This window comes from Macaca thibetana, chromosome 4 (genome assembly GCF_024542745.1).
Source record: "Macaca thibetana thibetana isolate TM-01 chromosome 4, ASM2454274v1, whole genome shotgun sequence".
NCBI classification, from domain to species: Eukaryota; Metazoa; Chordata; class Mammalia; order Primates; family Cercopithecidae; genus Macaca; species Macaca thibetana.
Window position 1 is genome coordinate 118,802,185 of NC_065581.1, and position 23,341 is coordinate 118,825,525.

Below are 23,341 nucleotides of genomic sequence, written 5' to 3' on the forward strand. Positions count from 1 at the left end.
CATAGAATCACTTTAAGTGGTTCTTCTCCAAACATCTTAAAGAGATGTTCTTCAGTGCAGTAAAGCACACATGATCATAAGTAGTCTGCTACTTAAGGAATGTGTTACTACTTTCATGACTTTGGGAAGGGAGTATTTTTGAATCACTTTAAACCAATTATTTTCCATTGTTCTAAGGAGCCAGCTTCATACTGTTGGTTCAAATCAATCTGTAAAGAAAAGTTAAATTGCTTTGCAGATAACAGTGCCTCTCATATAGTTGGGGGTATATATGTGAAAGGTTGTGTATGCTTCAAGTTGAACAACAGTAAGTATAATTAAAGAACTTAACAGAATGAGGTTGATAAGGTGATAAACATAGACAAGTAGCAGTACAGTGGCTTTACTTACACACTGCAAGAGTCCAAAATTGAAGAAAATGAGAAGGTAATAGTTGTGATAATTCATACACTAACACATTTGTTATGATTTTTTTACCTTACTAATTTCTTCTTAATATTTTGCTACTTCTACAACAGGACTTCTCACCAAATAGGTTATTTGACTTGAGTTTCCTTAATCATCTACCTTCTCTTATTCCATCACTTTACACTCTACATTTCTGCTGCATTGTATTACTATTTCCCAAACACTTCATATCCTTCAATGTCTGTGAGGCTTTACATACACTACTTCTTTTGCCTAGAATGTTCTCCCCTAACTTTCTTGTTCATTGGTGAAGATCCAATTCTGATCTCATCTGCTTTTTACCTAGATCATCTCCAGTGGATAATCATCTTTTATCTGTGTTCCCAGTTTGGATTTCTTTTGTTTTAAAATCATACCATTTCACAGTATAATCATACTGCACTGCCATTATCTATTTGCTGGTATCTATATACTATAATTATGGGGCCATCTAGGTAGAAACCATATCTTATGTAGCTTTGCATCCCTGTTCCTAGCTGAGGGTCTTACAAACATACAGTGATATGGTTTGGCTGTGTTCCTACCAAATCTTGTCTTGAATTGTAACTCCACAATTCCCACATGTTATGAGAGGGACCTGCTGGGAGGTAATTGAATCATGGGGGCAGGTCTTTGCCATGCTGTTCTCATGATAGTGAATAAGTCTCATGAGATCTGATGGTTTTAAAAACAGGGTTTCCCTGCATGGGCTCCTCTCTTTGCCTGCTGCCATCCATGTAAGACGTGACTTGCTCCTCCTTGCCTTCCACCATGATTGTGAGGCTTCCCCAGCAACGTGGAACTGTAACTCCATCAAGCCTATTTTTCTTCCCAGTCTCAGATATATCTTTATCAATAGCATGAAAATGGACTAATACAGTAAATTGGTATCAGTAGAGTGAGACGCTGCTGAAAAGATACCCAAAAATGTGTTAAGTGACTTTGGAAATGGGTAACAGGCAGAAGTTGGAACAGTTTGGAGGCCTCAGAAGACAGGAAAATATGGGAAAGTTTGGAACATCCTAGAAACTTGAAGAATGACTTTGACCAAAATGCTAATAATGATATGGACAATGAAATCCAGGCTGAGGTGGTCTCAGATGGAGATGAGGAACTTATTGGGAACTGGAGGAAAAATGACTCTTGTTATGTTTTAGCAAAGAGACTGGTGGCATTTTGCCCCTGGCCTAAAGATTTGTGGAACTTTGAACTTGTGAGAGATGATTTAGGGTATCTGGTGGAAGAAATTTCTAAGCAGCAAAGCATTCAAGAAGTGACTTGGGTGCTGTTAAAGGCATTTAGTTTTGTAAGGTAAGCAGAGCATAAAAGTTTGGAAAATGTGCAGCCTGATAATGTAATAGAAAATAAAATCCCATTTTCTGTAGAGAAATTGAAGCTGGCTGCAAAAATTCGGATAAGTAATGAGGAGCTGAATATTAATCCCCAAAACAATGGGAAAATGTCCCCAGGGCATGTTGGAGGTCTTCACAGCAGCCCCTCCCATCACAGGGCTGGAGGCCTAGAAGGAAAAAAATGGTTTCAGGGCCTGGGCCCAGGGCCCCCTTGCTCTGTGCAGCCTAAGGACTTGGTGCCCTGCGTCCCAGCCACTCCAGCCATGGCTAAAAGGGGCCAAGGCACAATTTGCGCCATTGGTTCAGAGGGTGCAAGCCCCAAGGCTTGGCAGCTTCCACATGGTGTTGACCTGCAGGTGCACAGAAGTTGAGAATTGAGGTTTGGAACCTCTGCCTAGATTTCAGAGGCAGAAACGCCTGGATATGCCAGGCAGAAGTTTGAGGCAGGGACAGGGGCCCCATGGAGAATCTCTGCCAGGTAGTGCAGAAGGGAAATGTGGGATCAGAGCCCCCACCCAGAGTCCCTACTGAAGCACTGCTTAGTGGAGCTGTGAGAGGAGGGTCACCGTCCTCCAGACCCCAGAATGGTGGATCCACTGACAGCTTGCACTGTGCACCTGGAAAAGCCATAGACAATGCCAGCCCACGAAAGCAGCCAGGAGAGGGACTATATCCTGCAAAGCCACATGGGTGGAGCTGCCCAAGACCATGGGAATCCAATTCGTGCATCAGCATGACCTGGATGTGAGACATGGAGTCAAAGGAGATCATTTTGGAACTTTTAAGATTTGACTGCCCCACTGATTTTGGACTTGCATGGGACCTGTAGCCCTTTGTTTTGGCCAGTTTCTCCCATTTGCAATGGGTGTATTTATCCAATGTCTGTACCCCCATTTCAGCTAGAAAGTAATTAACTTGCTTTTGATTTTACTGGCTCATAGGTGGAAGGGACTTGCCTTGTCTCAGATGAGGCTTTGGACTTTGGCCTTTTGAGTTAATGCTGAAATGAGTTGAGACTTTGTGGGATGGCTGGGAAGGCATGATTGGTTTTGAAATATGAGGACATGAGATTTGGGAGGGACCAGGAGTGGAATGATATGGATTGGCTGTGTCCTCACTCAAATCTCATCTTGAATTTTAACTCCCACAATTCCTACATTGTGGGAGGGACCCAGTGGGAGGTAATTGAATCATGAGGGTGGGTCTCTCCCATGCCGTTCTCATGATAGTGAATATGCCTCATGAGATCTGGTGCTTTTAAAAATGGGAGTTTTCCCCACACAAATTCTCTCTTTTCCTGTTGCCATCCATGTAAGTTATGACTTGCCCTCCTTGCCTTCTGTCATGATCGTGAGGCTTCCCCAGACACGTGGAACTGTAAGTGCATTAAACCTATTTTTCTTCTCAGCCTCGGGTATGTCTTTATCAGCAGCATGAAAACGGACTGATACAGAAGGCATTCAATAGAGGTTTGTTAATCTGATAATGAAAAATGATTGAATAATTTAGTGTTGTGTCAGTTAGCTTTTGCTGCATAACATGAAATCCTAAAAGTTTGTTGTTTAAGCAACAGTATAATTAGCTCATGATTGGTTGGCTTAGCATTTCTGGTTGGCCTGACTTGGCTGATGTCTTCCTAATTGGCTCACGTCCATGGTCAGCTGATGGGTCGGCTGGAGGTTAGATGATCTAAGACCACCTTACACATCTGGCAGTTGGCAGGCTGTTGGCCAGGGTTATGGGGATGATTACACCATGTGTCTCTCATCATCCATCAGGCTAGCCCAGGCTTATTTGCAGGGAATAACAAGAACAGCAAGAGTGTAAGCCTCTATGTTCAACCCCTTTCCAAGCCACTGCTCGTCACATTTATTAATGTCCCATCTTCCAAAGCAGTCACGTGGCCAAACCCGGATTCAGGGGGTGGAGAAATAGGCTCTATACCCTTTGATGGAAGGAACAGCAAAGTCACAGTGGAAATGAGTATGTGTATAGGAATAAGAAGAATCATACCTATTTAAGTCTACCATAAATGTTGAGAAAATTTTCACTTAATCTACCTGAATGTTAAAAACTAGAGCCCATTCAAAATCAGAACTATCTTTTGCCTCTTTTTTTCAAACTGTAAAGCTAGTGTTTTAGTCTGGGTTCTCCAGAACGACAGAACTGATAAGAGATATCTATCTATCTATCTATCTATCTATCTATCTATCTATCTATCTATCTACAGAAATTGACTTACTCAATTGTGGAAGTTGAAAAGTCGCATGATAGGCCATCTGCAAGCGGGAGAGCCAGGAGATCCAGCAGCCTGGAGGACCAGGATGTCCAGTAGCCTGGATTATGTTTGAAGACTTCACAACCAAAGAAGGGAAGATGATGGTGTAACTCTCAGTATGAGGCTTAAGGCCTAAGAGCCTACGGGACTGCTGGTATGAGTCCAGGAGTCCCAAAGCCAGAGAACTGGGAGATCTGATGTCCAAGGGCAGAAGATAAAGGGTGCCCAAGCTCCAGAAGAGAGAGAGAGAGCAAGAATTCCCCCTTCCTCATGTTTTTGTTTTATCCAAGACCCCAGCTGATCAGATGGTGCCTACTCACATTGATGGCAGATTATCCCTACTCAGTTCAATGACCGAAATGCCAATCTCCACTGGAAACACCCTCATGGACATACATAGGGCAGTCCAATCATTCTAATCAAATGTTAAAACACCTGAGTTTGTTTTCCTTTCAGCAGAAGAGGGATGGGCTTAATGCCTACTGAAGCACTGAAGATATGTAATGCTATACCACCTACCTGGATATCCCTTAATCCAGTCAAGTTGACATCCAAAATCAACCATTACAAGTTCGTCCCTTGTCAACTTAGCACCCATACACATCTCTTTATCATACTTAATCTCTAAATAACAATACAGCTATCTTGTGCATAACCAAAAACTCATGAATCCTTTCCCCGGTAGAGGAGGTAAAGTTCTTGCATGATGTTTACTCCTTTTCTGATATCCAATAACTAAAATTCTATAATATAAAATTAACAGTACTCATACTAATACAAGCTCAATACATATAATGTTACATAACAAAGGATAAGCAATGAAAGCAAAGATATTTGCTTCATATATGTGTATACACACAAAAACCTATTCTTAACAAAATAGGGATTGTACAGCCCTTGTTTCTGTAACTGGCCACATGGTTGTAACTGGTATTTATAACTACCTTGTTCTACTACCTGTTGTGTATTCCCTTTGCCTGCAGTAAGCACCTTAGCTGGTTATTGTTCTTTACCTGATGGAGTAACCCAAACCTCTCTTCTTGTAGGGTCTCAGCAATTTGCAGCCCTGCCTGGATTGGGTTATGATAATTTCCCATTGACTTTTTTTTTTTTAATTATACTTTAAGTTCTAGGGTACATGTGCATAACGTGCAGGTTTGTTACATATGTATACTTGTGCCATGTTGGTGTGCTGCACCCATCAACTCGTCAGCACCCATCAACTCGTCATTTACATCAGGTATAACTCCCAATGCAATCCCTCCCCCCTCCCCCCTCCCCGTGATAGGCCCCGGTGTGTGATGTTCCCCTTCCCGAGTCCAAGTGATCTCATTGTTCAGTTCCCACCTATGAGTGAGAACATGCGTTGTTTGGTTTTCTGTTCTTGCGATAGTTTGCTGAGAATGATGGTTTCCAGCTGCATCCATGTCCCTACAGAGGACACAAACTCATCCTTTTTTATGGCTGCATAGTATTCCATGGTGTATATGTGCCACATTTTCTTAATCCAGTCTGTCACTGATGGACATTTGGGTTGATTCCAAGTCTTTGCTATTGTGAATACTGCCACAATAAACATACGTGTGCATGTGTCTTTATAGCAGCATGATTTATAATCCTTTGGTCATATACCCAGTAATGGGATGGCTGGGTCATATGGTACTTCTAGTTCTAGATCCTTGAGGAATCGCCATACTGTTTTCCATAATGGTTGAACTAGTTTACAATCCCACCAACAGTGTAAAAGTGTTCCTATTTCTCCACATCCTCTCCAACACCTATTGTTTCCTGACTTTTTAATGATCGCCATTCTAACTGGTGTGAGATGGTATCTCATTGTGGTTTTGATTTGCATTTCTCTGATGGCCAGTGATGATGAGCATTTTTTCATGTGTCTGTTGGCTGTATGAATGTCCTCTTTTGAGAAATGTCTGTTCATATCATTTGCCCACTTTTTGATGGAGTTGTTTGTTTTTTTTCTTGTAAATTTGTTTGAGTTCTTTGTAGGTTCTGGATATTAGCCCTTTGTCAGGTGAGTAGATTGCAAAAATTTTCTCCCATTCTGTAGGTTGCCTGATAAAGGGGATATCACCACCGACCCCACAGAAATACAAACTACCATCAGAGAATACTATAAACACCTCTACGCAAATAAACTAGAAAATCTAGAAGAAATGGATAATTTCATGGACGCTTATACTCTCCCAAGACTAAACCAGGAAGAAGCTGAATCCCTGAATAGACCAAAAACAGGCTCTGAAATTGAGACAATAATTAATAGCCTACCAACCAAAAAAAGTCCAGGACCAGATGGATTCACAGCTGAATTCTACCAGAGATACAAGGAGGAGCTGGTACCATTCCTTCTGAAACTATTCCAATCAATAGAAAAAGAGGGAATCCTCCCTAACTCATTTTATGAGGCCAACATCATCCTGATACCAAAGCCTGGCAGAGACACAACAAAAAAAGAGAATTTTAGACTAATATCCCTGATGAACATTGATGCAAAAATCCTCAATAAAATACTGGCAAACCGGATCCAGCAGCACATCAAAAAGCTTATCCACCATGATCAAGTGGGCTTCATCCCTGGGATGCAAGGCTGGTTCAACATATGCAAATCAATAAACGTAATCCAGCATATAAGCAGAACCAAAGATGAAAACCACATGATTATCTCAGTAGATGCAGAAAAGGCCTTTGACAAAATTCAACAGCCCTTCATGCTAAAAACTCTCAATAAATTCGGTATTGATGGAACATATCTCAAAATCATAAGAGCTATTTATGACAAACCCACAGCCAATATCATACTGAATGGGCAAAAACTGGAAAAATTCCCTTTGAAAACTGGCACAAGACAGGGATGCCCTCTCTCACCACTCCTATTCGACATAGTGTTGGAAGTTCTGGCTAGGGCAATCAGGCAAGAGAAAGAAATCAAGGGTATTCAGTTAGGAAAAGAAGAAGTCAAATTGTCCCTGTTTGCAGATGACATGATTGTATATTTAGAAAACCCCATTGTCTCAGCCCAAAATCTCCTTAAGCTGATAAGAAACTTCAGCAAAATCTCAGGATACAAAACTAATGTGCAAAAGTCACAAGCATTCTTATACACCAGTAACAGACAAACAGAGAGCCAAATCATGAATGAACTCCCATTGACCTTAATCACAGGATATAGTAGTACTAAGAGACAGCCTTAGGGATACCTTGTATTCCAGACATACTCTTCTTTACCCCCATGGTAGAATAACAGTCCAATTTCTCCTCAATAGTCCAGATCAGTCACCCCAGCCAACACTGTTACTCTTCTCTTAGCCTGCTGACTCAGGCATGAAGAGCCCAAAGTGGGCAGATAGCAGTCTTAACTTCTAGCTCAATGGAATTGTTATGTCTCCTGGTAGAAACATTTATCCCTCTGGAACTAAAACACCCAGGCCAGGGGAGCTTGAAGTTGTGGGAACAGGAAGCAAAAATTTTGCTAGTGTGTCACTAGGGGTAATGGTGGATAGTGCCACACCTATCTTCACCCCTTGATTCCTGGATCCATGAATCCTGGCTATGGAAGAAAGAGTACCATATTCCTGGTGTTGATTTGGAGCAATTGTGGTCTGCTGGAGAACACTGCTCCAGTCTTGCAAAGTGTTATCATCTAGTTGGTACTGTAAAAGGCCATTTCACCATTTTATCAAGACATTTGCTTCAAGATGATGGAGAACACGATAAGTTAATTCAATGAGCATGAGCTAATTGCTGCACTCCTTTCTCTATGAGGTGAGTTTCTTGGTCAGAAGCAATGCTGTGTGAGATACCATGACCATGGATAAGAGTGGAAGTGGCACCACTCACCATCACCCTTAGTGATCCACTAGCAAAGTTTTTGCTTCCTGTTCCTGTGACATTACATTCTGCTGGTCTAGAGATCTTAGTTTCAAAGGGGAAACACTGCCACCAGGAGACACAAGAATGATTTAAACTGGAAGTTAAGATTGCCACCTGGACACTTTGGGTTCTTCCTACCTTTAAGTCAAGAGGCTAAGTTACAGTGTTGGCTGGGGTGACTGACCCAGACTATCAAGATGAAATCAGTCTACTACTCCACAACAGAGGTAAGAAAGGTATGCATGGGATACAGGAGATCCATTAGGGCATCTTTTAGTATTACCATGCCCTGTAATTAAGGTCAATGGGAAACTACAGTAGACCAATTCAGGCAGGACTACAAGTGGCCCAGACCCCTCAGGAATGAAAGTTTGGGTCGCCCCCGCAGGATAAAAAAACCATGATCTGCTGAGGTGCTTACTGAAGGCAAAGGGAATACAGAATGAGTAGTAGAAGAAGGTAGTCATCAATACCAGCTATGACCACATGACCAGCTGCAGAAACGAGGACTGTAGCTACCATGAGGATTTCCTCCTTCTTTTGTTAAAAACATGTTTGTGCCTGTATACACTTGTATTAAGAAAATATCTTGTTTTATTTCCTTTTCCTTTATCATATGACATAAGATTTATTGATTTCATATAAGCATTTAAGTATTGTTAACTTTATGTAATAGTATTTGGGTTGGGGATTGGTATGTTTCCGGTTGTACAAAGGATAGTTGTATTATGTTAGGTGTAATTATGACCTTATTGTTGTCTTTTTTTGAATATTATGTATGATCTCAGGAGATGTGTATGGGTTCACGTTGACAAGGGGTGGACTTGTGATGGTTAATACTAAGTGTCAACTTTATTGGATTGAAGGATTCAAAGTATTAATCCTGGGTATGTCTATGAGGGTGTTGCCAAAAGAGATTAATATTTGAGTCAGTGGGCTGGGGAAGGCAAATCCATCCTTAATCTGGTGGGCACAATCTAATCAGCTGCCAGGAAATATAAAGCAGGCAGAATAATGTGAAAAGAGTGAGACTGGCCTAGCCTCCCAGCCTATATCTTTCTCCCATACTGGATGCTTCCTGCCCTCAAACATTGGACTCCAAGTTCTTCAGTTGGGAGACTCAGACTGGCTCTCCTTGCTTCTCAAGCTTGCAGACAGCCTATTGTGGGACCTTGTGATAGTGTAAGTTAATACTTAATAAACTCCCCTTAGTGTGTGTGTGTGTATACACTAATATAAATAAATATAACTAATAGGATATATCTATATAAGCATTCTATAAGTCCACAGATGATAGTTTTAACAGAATATTGCATGCAAAGAAGACAAATGCATACCTTTAGTAAGTGTCTATTAGGTCTAATGTAATCAACCTGCCATGCCACAATGTGCTTGGCTAATCACCCCAGGGAACAACGCCGTATCAGTGGCTCAGTGTTGGCCTCCAGGGCTGGCACATTGGGCACCAGCAGTAGCCATGACCAGGCTGGCCTTTGTGAGTGGAAGTGTATGTTACTGATCCTATGCTAACTTCCATTCCTGCCACCATGACCACTTTGTTCATGAATCTGTTGGACAATTACAGGGATGACTGGGGAAAAAGACTGATTGGCATCGAAAGACTGGGTCATCCTATCTACTTGTTTTTTACAATTCTCTACTGAGGTCATCCTTTGGTGAGTATTCACATGGGACACAAATATCTTTATGTCCTTTGCCCATTTAAAAATGCCTATCCACATACCTCTTCATCATATTTCTTTTATCACTGGTTTTTCACCATGTTTCTTCCAAGTCCTTGACCATCCAGCCAAGCCGCTGACTACAGCCCATGAATTGATATATAATCACACATCTGTCCCTTTCTCCTTCCACACAAGGTGCACGACCAGGGGCAGTGCCCAAAGTTTACCCCTCTAAAAAGATACTCCTTCACCTCTGGACTTTCAGAGACATCTTAGAAAGGGGCTGTAGAGCTGCAGCTAGCTGTCTACTGTCAGTAGTACCCACATATTCTTCAGAACTGTCTATTAACCAGGCCTGAGTCTTCTCTTCCCATCAACTGATCATAGCAAACTTCCCATGAGGTTACAGCTACAGGCTGAGAAGAGGAGCCATTGTAGCAACAGCAGAAACCACGGACATTTATGCCAGCCACTTCTTCATGGACCTTACTTGTGCCTTCAGGACCTGCCTGGGTTTGATCATGTATATACCACTTACATTGATGATGAAGTGCTGCTGTGCATGCCCAACTTTATGTCTTGGTGGATCAGATAACATCCAGTTCATAATAGGGATCTTGGGTCACATGGTAACTTGGTGGCCTATGGTCAAGCTTTCAGCTTCTAATAAGACTCAGTGGCAGACCAAGAGCTGTCTCTCAAAAAGAAAGTAGTTATTTGTGGATGACGGCAGGGCAGTGCTCCAAAATCCTAAAGGCCTCTGTTGCAAATCACCTATGGAAGCCTGCCAAAGGCTGCAAACATTATCCCTATCTGCCACTGACACCTCAAGTACACTTGGAGCTGCTAGGTCATATGGCCCAAGTGGCAGAGCAGCTTGCACAGCACCCTAGACCTGTTGCAGAGCCTTCTCCTGATCTGGACCCTACTGAAAACTAGCAGCTTTTTGAGTTATTTGGTAAATGAGCTAGAATTTACCAAATGGCATTTCACCCCTGTAGTTTGGATGTGTCCCCTCTAAAATTCAGGAATGCCAATTAGGTAGTATTAACCCTTTTCCTGTTTATAATTTTTAAAATGCAGCTCATGGCCAGCACTCATTTAATTTTATATAAACATGCTCTTTGAGGCTGCAGCAAAACTGACTGATTTTCCAATGTGAAAATAAAATATAAAAACTGTTCTTGGCTGGTGTTATTTCTAAACAGAAGTAACATCAGACTTGACTTGATCATCAGAATCATCTATTTCAGAAAAATTAGATTCATCAAATGAATCCTTGGCCAACAACTGTTCAGAATGATGTTAACATCACATGTAGAAATGCTACATTTTCTAGGATTTGACATTTTCAGTGAATGAAAATAACTGTATTTTATAAATGAAAATACCACTACTAAATGTAGAATGCTATAAATAGAATGATGTCTTTTGTTTCCAAAGTCGATATACTAGAGCAATGCGAAAATAATAATAAGAGTGAGATATTTCATAGCAAAGTTATCTCAGGGTATATGCTACAGCTGCTAGCACCACTGGTGAGTATTCTCAGAGCAAACAGGAACAGGGTTAAGAAGTGGGGCCTTTAAGAGGTGATTTAAGTCATGAGAGCTGCTTCCTCATGAGTGGGATTAAGATCTTAAAAAAAAAAAAGGCTTTGTTTAGCATTTGACTCACTTAACTCCACCATCTAAAGACACAGCATTTCTCCTTTCTGAAGGATACACCATTCACCAGACAACCAAATCTGCCTATTTAACCTTGATCTTGGACTTCCTAGCCTTCAGCACTGTGAGAAAGTAAATTTATTTTCTGTATAAATTACCTAGTCTGTGGTATTTTGTTTTAGCAGCACAAAATGGGCTAAGACAGAAATTGGTACTGATAAATGGGGGTGTTGCTATAACAAATACCTGAAAATGTAGAAGTGGCTTTGAAATTAGGTAATAGGCAGAGGCTGATAGAGTTGGTAGGAGCAGGCTAGCAAAAGCCTATATTGCCATGAGTGCGGCGAAAGGGTGATTCTGGTGAAGGCTTAAAAGAAAAGGAGAGCTACAGAGAGGGCCTTATTCTTCTTATAGATTACTTAAGTGGCTGCGAGCAGAATGTTGGTAGAAATAGACAGTGAAGACTACTCTGTCATTTCAGATGGAAATGAAGAACAAGGTATTGGAAACTGGAGGAAAGGCCATCCTTGTAATAAAGTGGCAAAGACTTGGTTGAGTTGTGTCTGTATCTTAGGACTCTGTGGAAGTTAGAACTTAAGAGTAATGAACTAGAACATTTGATGGAAAAAAATTGCTAAGCAGAAAAGTGTTCAGGGTGCTGCATGGCTTCTCTTAACTGCTTATAGTAAAGTGCAAGGAGACAGAAACAATTTGAAGATGGAAATATATAAATAAAATCCAAAAACAAAACAAACTATAAAGATTTAGCAACTTTTAGGCTGCCCATGCAAAAAATATAAAGTCATGTCTATTAGGAGAGAAAACAATGGGTATGTCCAAGAGATCATTTGGTAATATTCATATGGATAGAGGGAAGCCAGGAGGTATTCATCAAGACAATGGTAGAATGACTCTGAAGGCATTTCAGAGATCTAGGCTGCCAATCCATCATAGGTCCAGAGCACCAAAGTCTTGAGGTCATAATAGTTTTGAAAGAGAGGCCCAGGGCTCTTGTGGGATGTTGAGGAAAAGTCTTCATCTCTCCTTCATGTTTGAAGTTTGTTCTTGCTAAGTACAGTATTCTTGGCTGACAGATTTTTTTTTAATGTCAATTTTACTCTCTCCTGGCCTTCAAGGTTTCTGCTGAGAAATCCACTGAAAGCTGCACTAGGGCTCCTTTGAATGTGATTTTTTTTTTTATTTTCCTTTTGCTGCTTTGAGTATCCTTTCTTGGTCTTTGATTTTTGTGAGTTTGATTATGATGTACTTTGGGAAATCTCTCTTTGGGTTACATTTGATGGGTGATCTCTGAGTTTCCTGTACCTGGATGCTACCATCTTTCTTCAGATTTGGGAAGTTCTTAGCCATTGTTTCCTTAAGTATACTTTCTAGGCCTTTTTCTCTCTCATCCCTTTTAGGAACTCATAGTATACAGAAGTTAATTCACTTGAAGTTGTCCCATAATTCTCATAGGCCTTCTTCACTCTTTTAAAATTATTTTTACTTTTTTCTCATCTGATTGGGTAATTTCATGTTATGTCTTAACTCACTGAATTTTTCCTGTTTTATCAACTCTGCTGTTGAAGCTTTCCAATGAGTTTTTTGAATTTCAGTTATTCTTTATTTCTACTAGTTTTTAAAAATTGTTTTTATTTCTTTATCAAGTTTCTAATTTTGTTTCTGGTTTTCCAACTTTCATTTAGTTTCTATCTGTATCTTTTTGTGATTCCCTGAACATTTAAAAGATTATTCTGAATTTTTTTTTATCAGACACCTTCTGGATCTTTTGTTTTGGGGGGCTCATTACTGGAACATTGCTGGTTTCTTTTGGTGGTTTCAGATTTCCCTGAGTTTTTACAATCCTTGTTTCTTTATGTTGATGCTTTCACATTTGATGGGGTAGCCACCTCTTCCACTTTTTGTAGGTGTTCTTTGGTGTTATTATACATTTACTACTTAATATTAGAATGTAATCACTGGTTCACTATTGCTTTCTGGCCTGAAGAAGACATATACTGAGCACTGGAATTTAAACTCTGCACTGAAATTTCAGCACTGCCCTACCATTGTTTCCCAGTTTGGGGAAGACTTAAGGAAGCATTCGACCTATTCACTGACTTTTTAGTTGTTTCAGCTCATCAGAAGGTTTCATACAAATGCCAGGACATTGTGGGAAATCCAGTCAGGGATTTGGGCCTTGTCGAGGATTGTGCCCCTGCCACACTATGGTGCCAATCAGTCTCCTCAGTGTGGCATCCCTACTGACCAGAGCACATAGCAGCTACCAAGATCCAAATACCAGTTGCTGTAATCAGCACCCTTGCTTTTTGTCCTCAATCCACTCCAGAAGGTTCAGCCCAATTGTCACTACCAGTAGTTCCCATGGGACAAGATCAGAGTGGACTTCCCATGGAGATTCTCAGACTAACGGGGAGATCAAATGCCAACCTCCAGTTCTGTCCTCCAACTTCCAATAAAGTGGGTCTGTAAAAATTCTCTTTAAGAGGCATTATGACAGCTTAAGAGGAGATAGTGGAGCAGTCTGAAATAATTGTTCCTCTTATTGGTTTTGTTCTTCTTGATTCTGTGGGACCAGGGGATTTCTCTATTTCTTTCCTGAGTTCTGCAAATTCCGGTTGGTATTCTGATGTTTGAATAATTTCTAATTGTATTTGTGTGTATTGGGGTGGGGGAAGCGATGCTGGGGGATCTTCTATTTTGCCTTCCTGCTGACATAACTCTCCTATAATCTAGGTAATTATTTTGAAACCTTAATAGCCATTTGTTACTTAGATGTTTAAATATTCAATTGCTAGGGCAATGGCTGAGTAGCTTTGTGGGACCAACTGTCTGACAGATAACAACTGTAAAATTAGTACCAAACATTAAAAAAAAATACTATTTGAAGATACTATAGAGGGTCTTAAAGCAGGCATCAAGTGGAGAGAGGTCTACCCTTTAAAAATGCACACAAGTGAAATTTGCATGAATCACAGAAAGCCATAGCCTTACTGGCTTAAGGTGTAAAAACAGAGTCGAGTCTAGCAAAGGGGCCAGAAAGTTAAGGAGGAAATCTTGTAAGAGAAGGGACTAGGAAGAATGTGAGCACCAAAATCTATGTATAAAATTTGCCTAAATACTTGACTACCAAACTATGTATGTGCAGGTGAGAGCCCATTGAGCCAAGCAAAAACAAACAGCAGCTAGAAACAGAAAAAAAATCAGTAGAGATTTTAGCTACATTCCACAGAAGAAAAAATGGACATTGGAGTTTGATTCAGTGAAGTAAATTGCCCACTAGAACAAAAATCACTTTTCAAAGGAACAAAATGGAATCCAGAGTCATCTTTACAGTTCATAATTCATAATATCGAGTATCTTATAAAATCCACCAGATTTGTGAATAAACAGGAAAAAGTGACCCATGCTCATGAATAAGAGTAGTTAATAGGATGTAAACCCAAGGTAATTCAGATGTTATAAATAGCAGACAAGGACTTTGCAATAGCTTAACATAAATATACATTCACATTGCTTTTCCATTTGTATGTATCTGCATGTGAGTATATGAAAGAACCATAACTGCAATGAAAAATCACTGAATAGTATTAATATTATGGTATGGTGTTGTATGAATGCTCTTGACCTCCAGTGGTTCCTTTTTCCTAGTATTCATGCTTTTATGTAATCCCCTTCCCTTGAGTGTAGACTGGATCAAGTGACTTGCTTCTCACCAATAGAAGATGACTAGTGGTTGTATATCATTTGATGATTGGGTTCCAAAACATTGTGGCTTTGATCTTGCTATTAGAATATCTTTCTTGCTTGCCAGTGAGGAATTGGATCTTGCCAAAAAGTGTGGCGTGAGCTTAGAAGTCAATGCTTTCTCAGCTGAGTCTTCAGTTGAGATCATAGACTTTGGGTTGACTTCTTGATTTCAATCCTGTGAGAGAACATCAAGCAGAGGACCCAGATAAACTCTGTCTGAATTCCTCACCCACAGAAACAGTGAGATAATAAATATGTACATTGCTTTAAGCTGCAAATTTTTAGGGTAATTTTTTCCACAATAATAAATAAATACTAGTGGGAATAATAACCAACTAAAGATGGTAGAACAATAAGTCAATAAACTTAAAGAAAGATTGTTGATATTATCCCTATATGAAGAACAGAAAAAAAGATTGAAGAAAATTAAACAGAGCTTCAGAGATATATGGAATAATATCAAGGAGTCTTATATACATATAATGTTAATTCCAAAAGGGGAAGACTGAGAGAATGGAGCAGAAAAAAGGATATGGAAAACTAGTACTTGAGAACCTCCCTCTGAATTTTAAAGACATCAGTTTTAGCATTCAAGGGGTTCAAATGAGTCCCGAGCAGGATAAATTTAATAAAAACTGAAACTGAGCACTTCATAGTTAAACTGCTCAATCTAAAGATAAGATAAAATTTCAAAAGCATCCAAAGCAACATATTATATACATAAGCAAAAAGTTATTAATGATGGGTTATTTTTCATTAGAAAATTTAAATAAAAATAAATTGATAGGACACTAAAACGCTATTTTTAAAGATTTGAACAAAGACTATTGTTCATCTATAATTGTGTCTAGCAAACTATTCTTCAAAATGAAGGTAAAATAAAGACATATGGAGAAAACACTGACTAAAATTATTGTTAATACACATATACAATAAGAAATGCTGAAGTTAGTTCCTCAGAATGAAAATAAATGATACAAAATATTAATTTAGAACTACAGAAATGAATGAAGATCACCTAAAATGATAAGTATGTTGGCAAATGTAAGTGACTATATAATTTATTCTTCTCTTAATTACTTTAATGACATAATATGTAAAGCAAACCTTTTATGCATAGGGTTTATAATGTATTTAAATGTAATATTTATGACAACAATTAAACAAATAATAGGGGTAAGTTGGTAACTGGAGCAGTGATATTCCAATGCTGCCAAATAGAACAATAAAAGATTGTGATAGGCCGGGCATGGTAGCTCACGCCTGTAATCCCAACACTTTGGGAGGCCAAGATGGGTGGATCACCTGAGGTCATGAGTTTGAGTCCAGCCTGCCAACATGGTGAAACCCTATCTCTACTCAAAATACAAAAATTAGCTGGGCATAGTAGTGGGCACCTGTAGCTACTCAGGAGTCTGAGGCAGGAGAATCACTTGCACCCAGGAGGCGGAGGTTGCAGTAAGCTGAAATCACACCATTGCCCTTGAGCCTGGGTGACAAGAGCAAGACTCCATCTAAAAAAAAAAAAAAAAATTGTGATAAGTTGAAAATGCAACCATTTAAAAAATGCAACACAGATATATAATTATCTTCACTTGTAGATGATATAATTATCTACATTGAAAATTCTAAGGGATCCTCAACAAAAGTAGGAAAAAGAAGTGAATACAGAACAAATTTGTAGAGACCTACAAAGAGACTTAGACTCCCACACAATAATATGAGAGGCTTTAATACCCCATTGTCAATATTAGATAAATGAGACAGAAAATTAATAAGGATATTCAGGATTTGAACTCGGTCCTGGATCAAGTGGACCTAATAGACATTTACAGAACTCTCTACCCCAAATAAGCAGAATATACATTCTTCTCAGTGCCACATGGCACTTATTCTAAAATCGACCACATAATTGGAAGTAAACACACCTCAGGAAATGCAAAAGAACTGAAATCATAACAAACGGTCTCTCAATCCACGGTGCAATCAAATTAGAACTCAGGATTAAGAAACTTACTTAAAACCACATAACTACATGAAAATTGAACAACCTGCTCCTGAATGACTCGTGGGTAAGTAATAAAATTAAGGCAGAAATAAAGAAGTTCTTTGAAACCAACAAGAACAAAGAGACAATGTACCAGAATCTCTGGGATGCAGCTAAAGGAGTGTTAAGAGGGAAATTTATATCACTAAATGTCCACATCAGAAAGTTAGAAAGATCTCAAATCAACACCTTAACATCACGATTAAAAGAGCTAGAGAAGAAAGAGCAAACAAATCCAAAAGCTAGCAGAAGAAAAGAAATAACTAAGATCAGAGCTAGAACAGAAGGAGACAGAAGCCAAAAAATCCCTTTTAAAAAACAATGAATCCAGGAGCTGGTTTTTTGAAATAATTAACAAAATAGACCACTAGCTAGACTAATAAAGAAGAAAAGAGAGAATAATAAATAGACACAATAAAAAAGATAAAAGGGATGTCACCACTGACCCCTCAGAAATACAAACTATGATCAAAGAATACTATAAACATCTTAATGCAAATAAACTAGAAAACCTAGAAGAAATGGATCAATTCCTGGACACATATACCCTCCCAAGACTGAACAAGAAACAAGTCAAATCCCTGAATAGATCAATAACAAGTTCTGAAATTAAGGCAGTAATTAATAGCCTACCAACCATGAAAAGCCCAGGACCAGACAGATACACAGCCAAATTCTACCAGAGGTACAAAGAAGAGCTGGTACCATCCCTTCTGAAACTGTTAAACTATTCCAAACAGTTGGAAAGGAGCGACTCCTCCCTAGCTCAGTATATGAGGCCAGCGTCATCCTATACCAAAACCCGGCAGATACAGAACAACAACAACAAAAAGAAAACTTCAGGGCAACATCTCTGATGGACATCAATGTGAAAATCCTCAGTAAAATACCGGCAAACTGAATCAAGCAGCACATCACACAGCTTATCCACCACGATCAAGTCAACTTCATCCCTGGGATGCAAGGCGGGTTCGACATAGGCAAATTAATTAAATGTAATCCATCACAAGAACAGAATCAATGACAAAAACCACGATTATCCCAATAGATGCCAAAAAGGCCTTTGATAAATTCAACATCTCTTTATATTAAAAATGCTCAATAGGCTAGGTATTCATATAACTTGTCTCAAAATAGTAAGATCTATTTATGACAAACCCACAGCCAATATCAGACTGAATGGGCAAAAGCTGGAAGCATTCCCTTTGAAAACTTGTACAAGAGAAGGATGCCCTGTCTCACCACTCCTATTCAACATAGTATCAGAGGTTCTGGGCAAGGCAATCAGGCAATAGAAAGAAATAAAGCATATTCAAATAGGAAGAGAGAAAGTCAAATTGCCTCTGTTTGCAGATGATGTGATGATATATTTAGAAAACCCCATCGTCTCAGTCCAAAACTCCTTAAACTGATAAGCAACTACAGCAGTCTCAGGATACAAAATCAAGGTGCAAAAATGACAAGCATTTCTATACACCAACAATACACAAGCAGAGAGCCAAATCATGAATGAATTCCCATTCACAATTGCTACAAACAGAATAAAATACTTAGAAATACAGTTACCAAGGGATGTGAAGGACCTCTTCAAGGAGAACTACAAACCACTGCTCAAGAAAATAAGAGAGGACACAAATACATGGGAAAATATTCCAGCCTCATGAATAGCAAGAATCGGTATCATGAAAATGGACATACTGCCCAAAGTAATTTATAGATTCAATGTTATTCCCATCAAACTACCATTGACATTTTTTACAGAATTGGAAAAAGCTACTTTAAATTTCATGTGGAACCAAAAAAAGAGCCCGTATAGCCAAGATAATCCTAAGCAAAAAGAACAAAGCTGGAGGCATCATGCAATTGGACTTCAAAATATACTACAAGGCTGCAGTAACCAAAGCAGCATGGTACTGGTACCAAAACAGACATATAGACCAATGGAACAGAATAGAGACTTCAGAAATAATACAATACCACACATCTACAACCACCTAATCCTCAACAAATCTGACAAAAACAAGCAATGGAGAAAGACTTCCCTGTTTAATAAATGGTGCTGGGAAAACTGGCTAACCATATGCAGGAAACTGAAACTGGACCCCTTCCTTATACCTTATACAAAAAGTAACCCAAGATGAATTAAAGAATTAAATGTAAAACCCCAAACCGTAAAAACACTAGAAGAAAACCTAGGCAATGCCATTCAGGACATAGGCATGGGCAAAGACTTCATGATGAAAACACCAAAAGAATTGCAACAAAAGCCAAAATTGACAAAATTGAATCTAATTAAACTAAAGAGCTTCTGCACATCAGAAACAACAGGTCAGAGTCAACAGGTAACCCACAGAATGGGAGGAAATTTTTGCAATCTATCCATCTGACAAAGGTCTAATATCCAGAATCTACGAGGAACTTAAACAAACTTACAAGAAAAAAACAAACAACCCCATCAAAAAGTGGGCAAAGGATATGAACACATACTTCTCAAAAGAAAACATTCATGAGGCCAAAAATCATACGGAAAAAAAGCTCATCACTGATCATTAGAGCAATGGCAATCGAAGCCACAGTGAGATACCATGTCACACCAGTCAGAATGGTGATTATTAAAAAGTCAAGAAGCAATAGATGCTGGTAAGGCAGTGGAGAAATAGGAACACTTTTACACTGTTGGTGGGAATGTAAATTAGTTCAACCATTGTGCATGACAGTGTGGTGACTCCTTAAGGATCTAGAACCAGAAATACCATTTGACCCAGCAATCCCATTACTGGGTATATACCCAAAGGAATACAAATCATTCTACTATAAAGACACAGGCACACGCATGTTTATTGCAGCACTATTTACAATAGCAAAGACATGGAATCAATCCAAATTCCTATCAATGATAGACTGGATTTAAAAAATGTAGTACACCATGAAATACTATGCAGGCATAAAGTGGAATGAGATCATGTCCTTTGCAGGGACATGACTAAGCTGGATGCCATCATCCTCAGCAAATTAACAGAGGAATAGAAAACCAGACATTGCATGTTCTCACTCATAACTGGGAGTTGAACAATGAGAACACATGGACACAAGGAGGGGAACAACACACCAGGGTCAGTCAGGGGATGGGGAGCAAGGGGAGGGAGAGCATTAGGACAAATAGGTAATGGATGCGGTGCTTAAAACCAAGATGGAGGGTTGACAGCTGCAGCAAACCACCATGACACATGTATACCTATGTAACAAACGTATATGTTCTACACTTGTATCCTAGAACTTAAGGTAAAATTTTAAAAATTTTAAAAAAGAAAAGTACAGAACTCAAAATTAATATACAACAGTCAATTGTATTTTTATATATAAAAAATTGGGAAGTTAAGATTCCATTTACAATAGCACAAATAAAAAATGTGAAGGAATACATTTAATGAAAGATGTGTAAGTCTTCCAAGTGGAAAGCTATACAACATAGCAGAAAAATTATAGAAAACCTAAATAATTTATCAGTAATGTAATTTGTCACTACATTTTGAAAATGATAAAGAAAATACTTAAAGCAGAAGGAAAATGATATAAAATGAAAATTTGGATCTGCACTAAAAAAAGATATAAAATGAAAATTTGGATGATATAAAATGGTAAATTTGTGAGTAAATATTAATTTTTTTATTTTAAAAATGTATTTAAAGATGACATGCTGCTTAAAAGAAAATAATGTCTTGTAAGGTATGTGTACAAAGAAATTTATATATGTAAAAGCAAAATGTATGACAAAAACACAAAGCTTGTAGAGAGAAAATCTATGCATACTTTTTTGTAAGATTCTTACAGTATTGTTAGTGATATAATATTACTTGAATGTAGATTGTGTTAAACTCAATGCCAGACAGAATTCTAAAGTGGCCTTGCTAAAACTCTTGGCCTGGGTAATACACGAACCTTTTATCAGTTACTCAAATAAACACTGATCTAGATGATCTTGTGAAGTACAAATGTAATTAGTACTTCCCAAACCAAAATCAACTGACCTTAAGATAGGGTGATTATCCAGGTGCACCTGAACTAACCGCACAAGCCTTTTAAATGCACAGATTTCTCTGGCTGGTTACCAAAGAGGAAATTATGGAGATGTATTCTGGTTGCCCAGAAAGAAAGCAAACATCCATATTATGAACTGATGGCCTCCAAATGTTGAGAGTGGTCCCTGGCTGACAGCTAACAGGAGAACTGGGACCTCCACCCTACAATGATAAAAAAGTAAATCCTGCCAGTGAGCTTAGAAGAGGACCCAGAGCTCTAGATTAGTACTAGAGCCCCAACTAACATCTTCATTTCAGCCTGGTGAAATCCTGGGCTAAGAATTCAGCCACATTATGCCTGGACTTTTAAATTCCTGAAACTATGAGATAATAAACTTGATTGTTTTAAGTCACCAAGGTTGTGGTCATTTGTTATGCAATAATAGAAAATGAATGCAATGTTAAAACTTTAGCAACCCCCCCCCCACACACACAAAAAAAAAAAAAGAAAAGAAAAGAAAAAATAGGTATAGCCAACAACACAGATAAAATAGAATCATAATTTATACTAAATTCAAAAGGGGGCATAAACATAAGAAAGAATAGACAGGGCAAATAATAAATAGCATGATGGTAGATTTGGACATAAGTTCAACCATTCTAATAATTGCAGTAAAATTCAGTGGCCAAAACATCCCAATAAAAAAACACGATATTCAGATTAGATAAAAATGCAAAAACAAACTACATACTGCCTAAAAGAAGCCCACTTTAGATATGAAGATATAGATAGATCAAAAGTAAAGTGTGTAAAACATATATTATGTTATAACTAATAAAAACAAAGCTGAAGTAGTTATATAAATACAAAACAGATTTCAAAGCAAAAAATATCACCAGTGATAATGGGTGATAACAGGGTCAAGTCATCAAAATTTGTGAAGCTAATGACAGAGTTTCAAAACACGTGAAGCAAATCAGAACTTGAAAGAGAAATGCAAAAATCTATAATTACAGTGAGAGATTTCAACACCACTCTTAATAATTTACAGGACAATGAGACAGAAAATCAATAAGTGTGTAGAAGACTTGAGCAACACTATCAACCAACATGACCCAAATGTCACTTACGCGGAAATGTAAGTGAACAGACATTTTTTTTTACATGAACACAGAACACTGACCAAAATAGACACTATTCTGTGCCTTAAAAACAAGTCTTAATGAGTTTAAAAGTATTCAAATTGGAATATGTTTTCGGGCCAGAATTAGGAATCAATAATGGAAAGAAATCTGGAAAATACAAAAAAATATGGTAAGCTAAATATCATACTTATATACAACCTGTTGTCAAAGAAGAAATCAAAATAAAAATTAGAAAGTATATTGAAATGAATAAAATTGAAAACACATGTCAAAATATAAAGATAAGTCTGTGCTTTAAAAAATTATAGCACTAAATTCCTATATGAGAAAATAAATGTCAGAAATTAATGATCTAAATGTTTGTCATTTTATTTTTTTAGAGAAAGGGTCTTGCTATGTTGCCCAGACTGGTCTCAAACTCCTGAGCTCAAGTGATCTGCCTGCCTCAACCTCCCAAAATGCTGGGATTATTGGCATGAGCCACTGCACCTGGCCATAAAGACCTCAGCTTTGAATTTCAGAAATGTGTAAAAGAAAAAATAAATACAAAGTAAGCAGAAGAATGGAATGATAATGATAAGATTAGAAAACAAAATGAAAAAATAGTGAAAATTAATGAAATTAAAAGCTGGCTCTTTGGGAAAAAAAAAAAAAAACAAAGTGGACGAACCTCTAGTCAGACTGATCTGGAAAAAAGAGGTAACACAAATTACCAATATCAAGAATGACAGAAGGGAATCTTGCAGATACTAAACTTTAAAGGGAAAATTAGCGGATAATATGAACAACTTTATGCCAACAAAATCGACAATTTAGATAAAACGGAAAAAGTATTTGAAACATAAACTACCAAAGCTTACTTAGGAGAAATAGCTATCCTGAATAGCCCTATGTATCTGACAGAAATTAAATTTATAGTTAACAAACAAACAAACAAGAAAAGCAATTCCCCACATAGAGAATTTCAGGCCCAGGTGGCTTCCTTGGGGAATTTCACCAAATCTTTAAGAAAGAAATCATGCCAATTCTGTCCAAACTCTTCCA

At 38.3% G+C, this 23,341-nt stretch overlaps 1 protein-coding gene and 1 long non-coding RNA gene across 2 annotated transcripts in view; one reads left to right on the plus strand and one right to left on the minus strand.

The window, feature by feature from the left end:
• Positions 1 to 4,149, plus strand: part of FBXO30 (F-box protein 30) — a 25,881-nt gene extending 21,732 nt beyond the window's left edge. The window contains exon 3 of the mRNA XM_050787362.1: positions 4,030 to 4,149. Coding sequence (XP_050643319.1) covers positions 4,030 to 4,134 — 105 coding nt within the window. The 3' untranslated portion in view covers positions 4,135 to 4,149. The remainder of the gene's footprint in view (positions 1 to 4,029) is intronic.
• The window catches only part of LOC126952632 (uncharacterized), a 25,929-nt gene extending 4,581 nt beyond the window's left edge, over positions 1 to 21,348 (minus strand). The window contains exons 1-3 of the long non-coding RNA XR_007724965.1: positions 21,161 to 21,348; positions 16,483 to 16,599; positions 15,052 to 15,260 (exon numbers count right to left, since the gene is read on the minus strand). This is a non-coding gene — a long non-coding RNA (uncharacterized LOC126952632). The remainder of the gene's footprint in view (positions 1 to 15,051; positions 15,261 to 16,482; positions 16,600 to 21,160) is intronic.
• Positions 21,349 to 23,341: the final 1,993 nt, after the last annotated feature.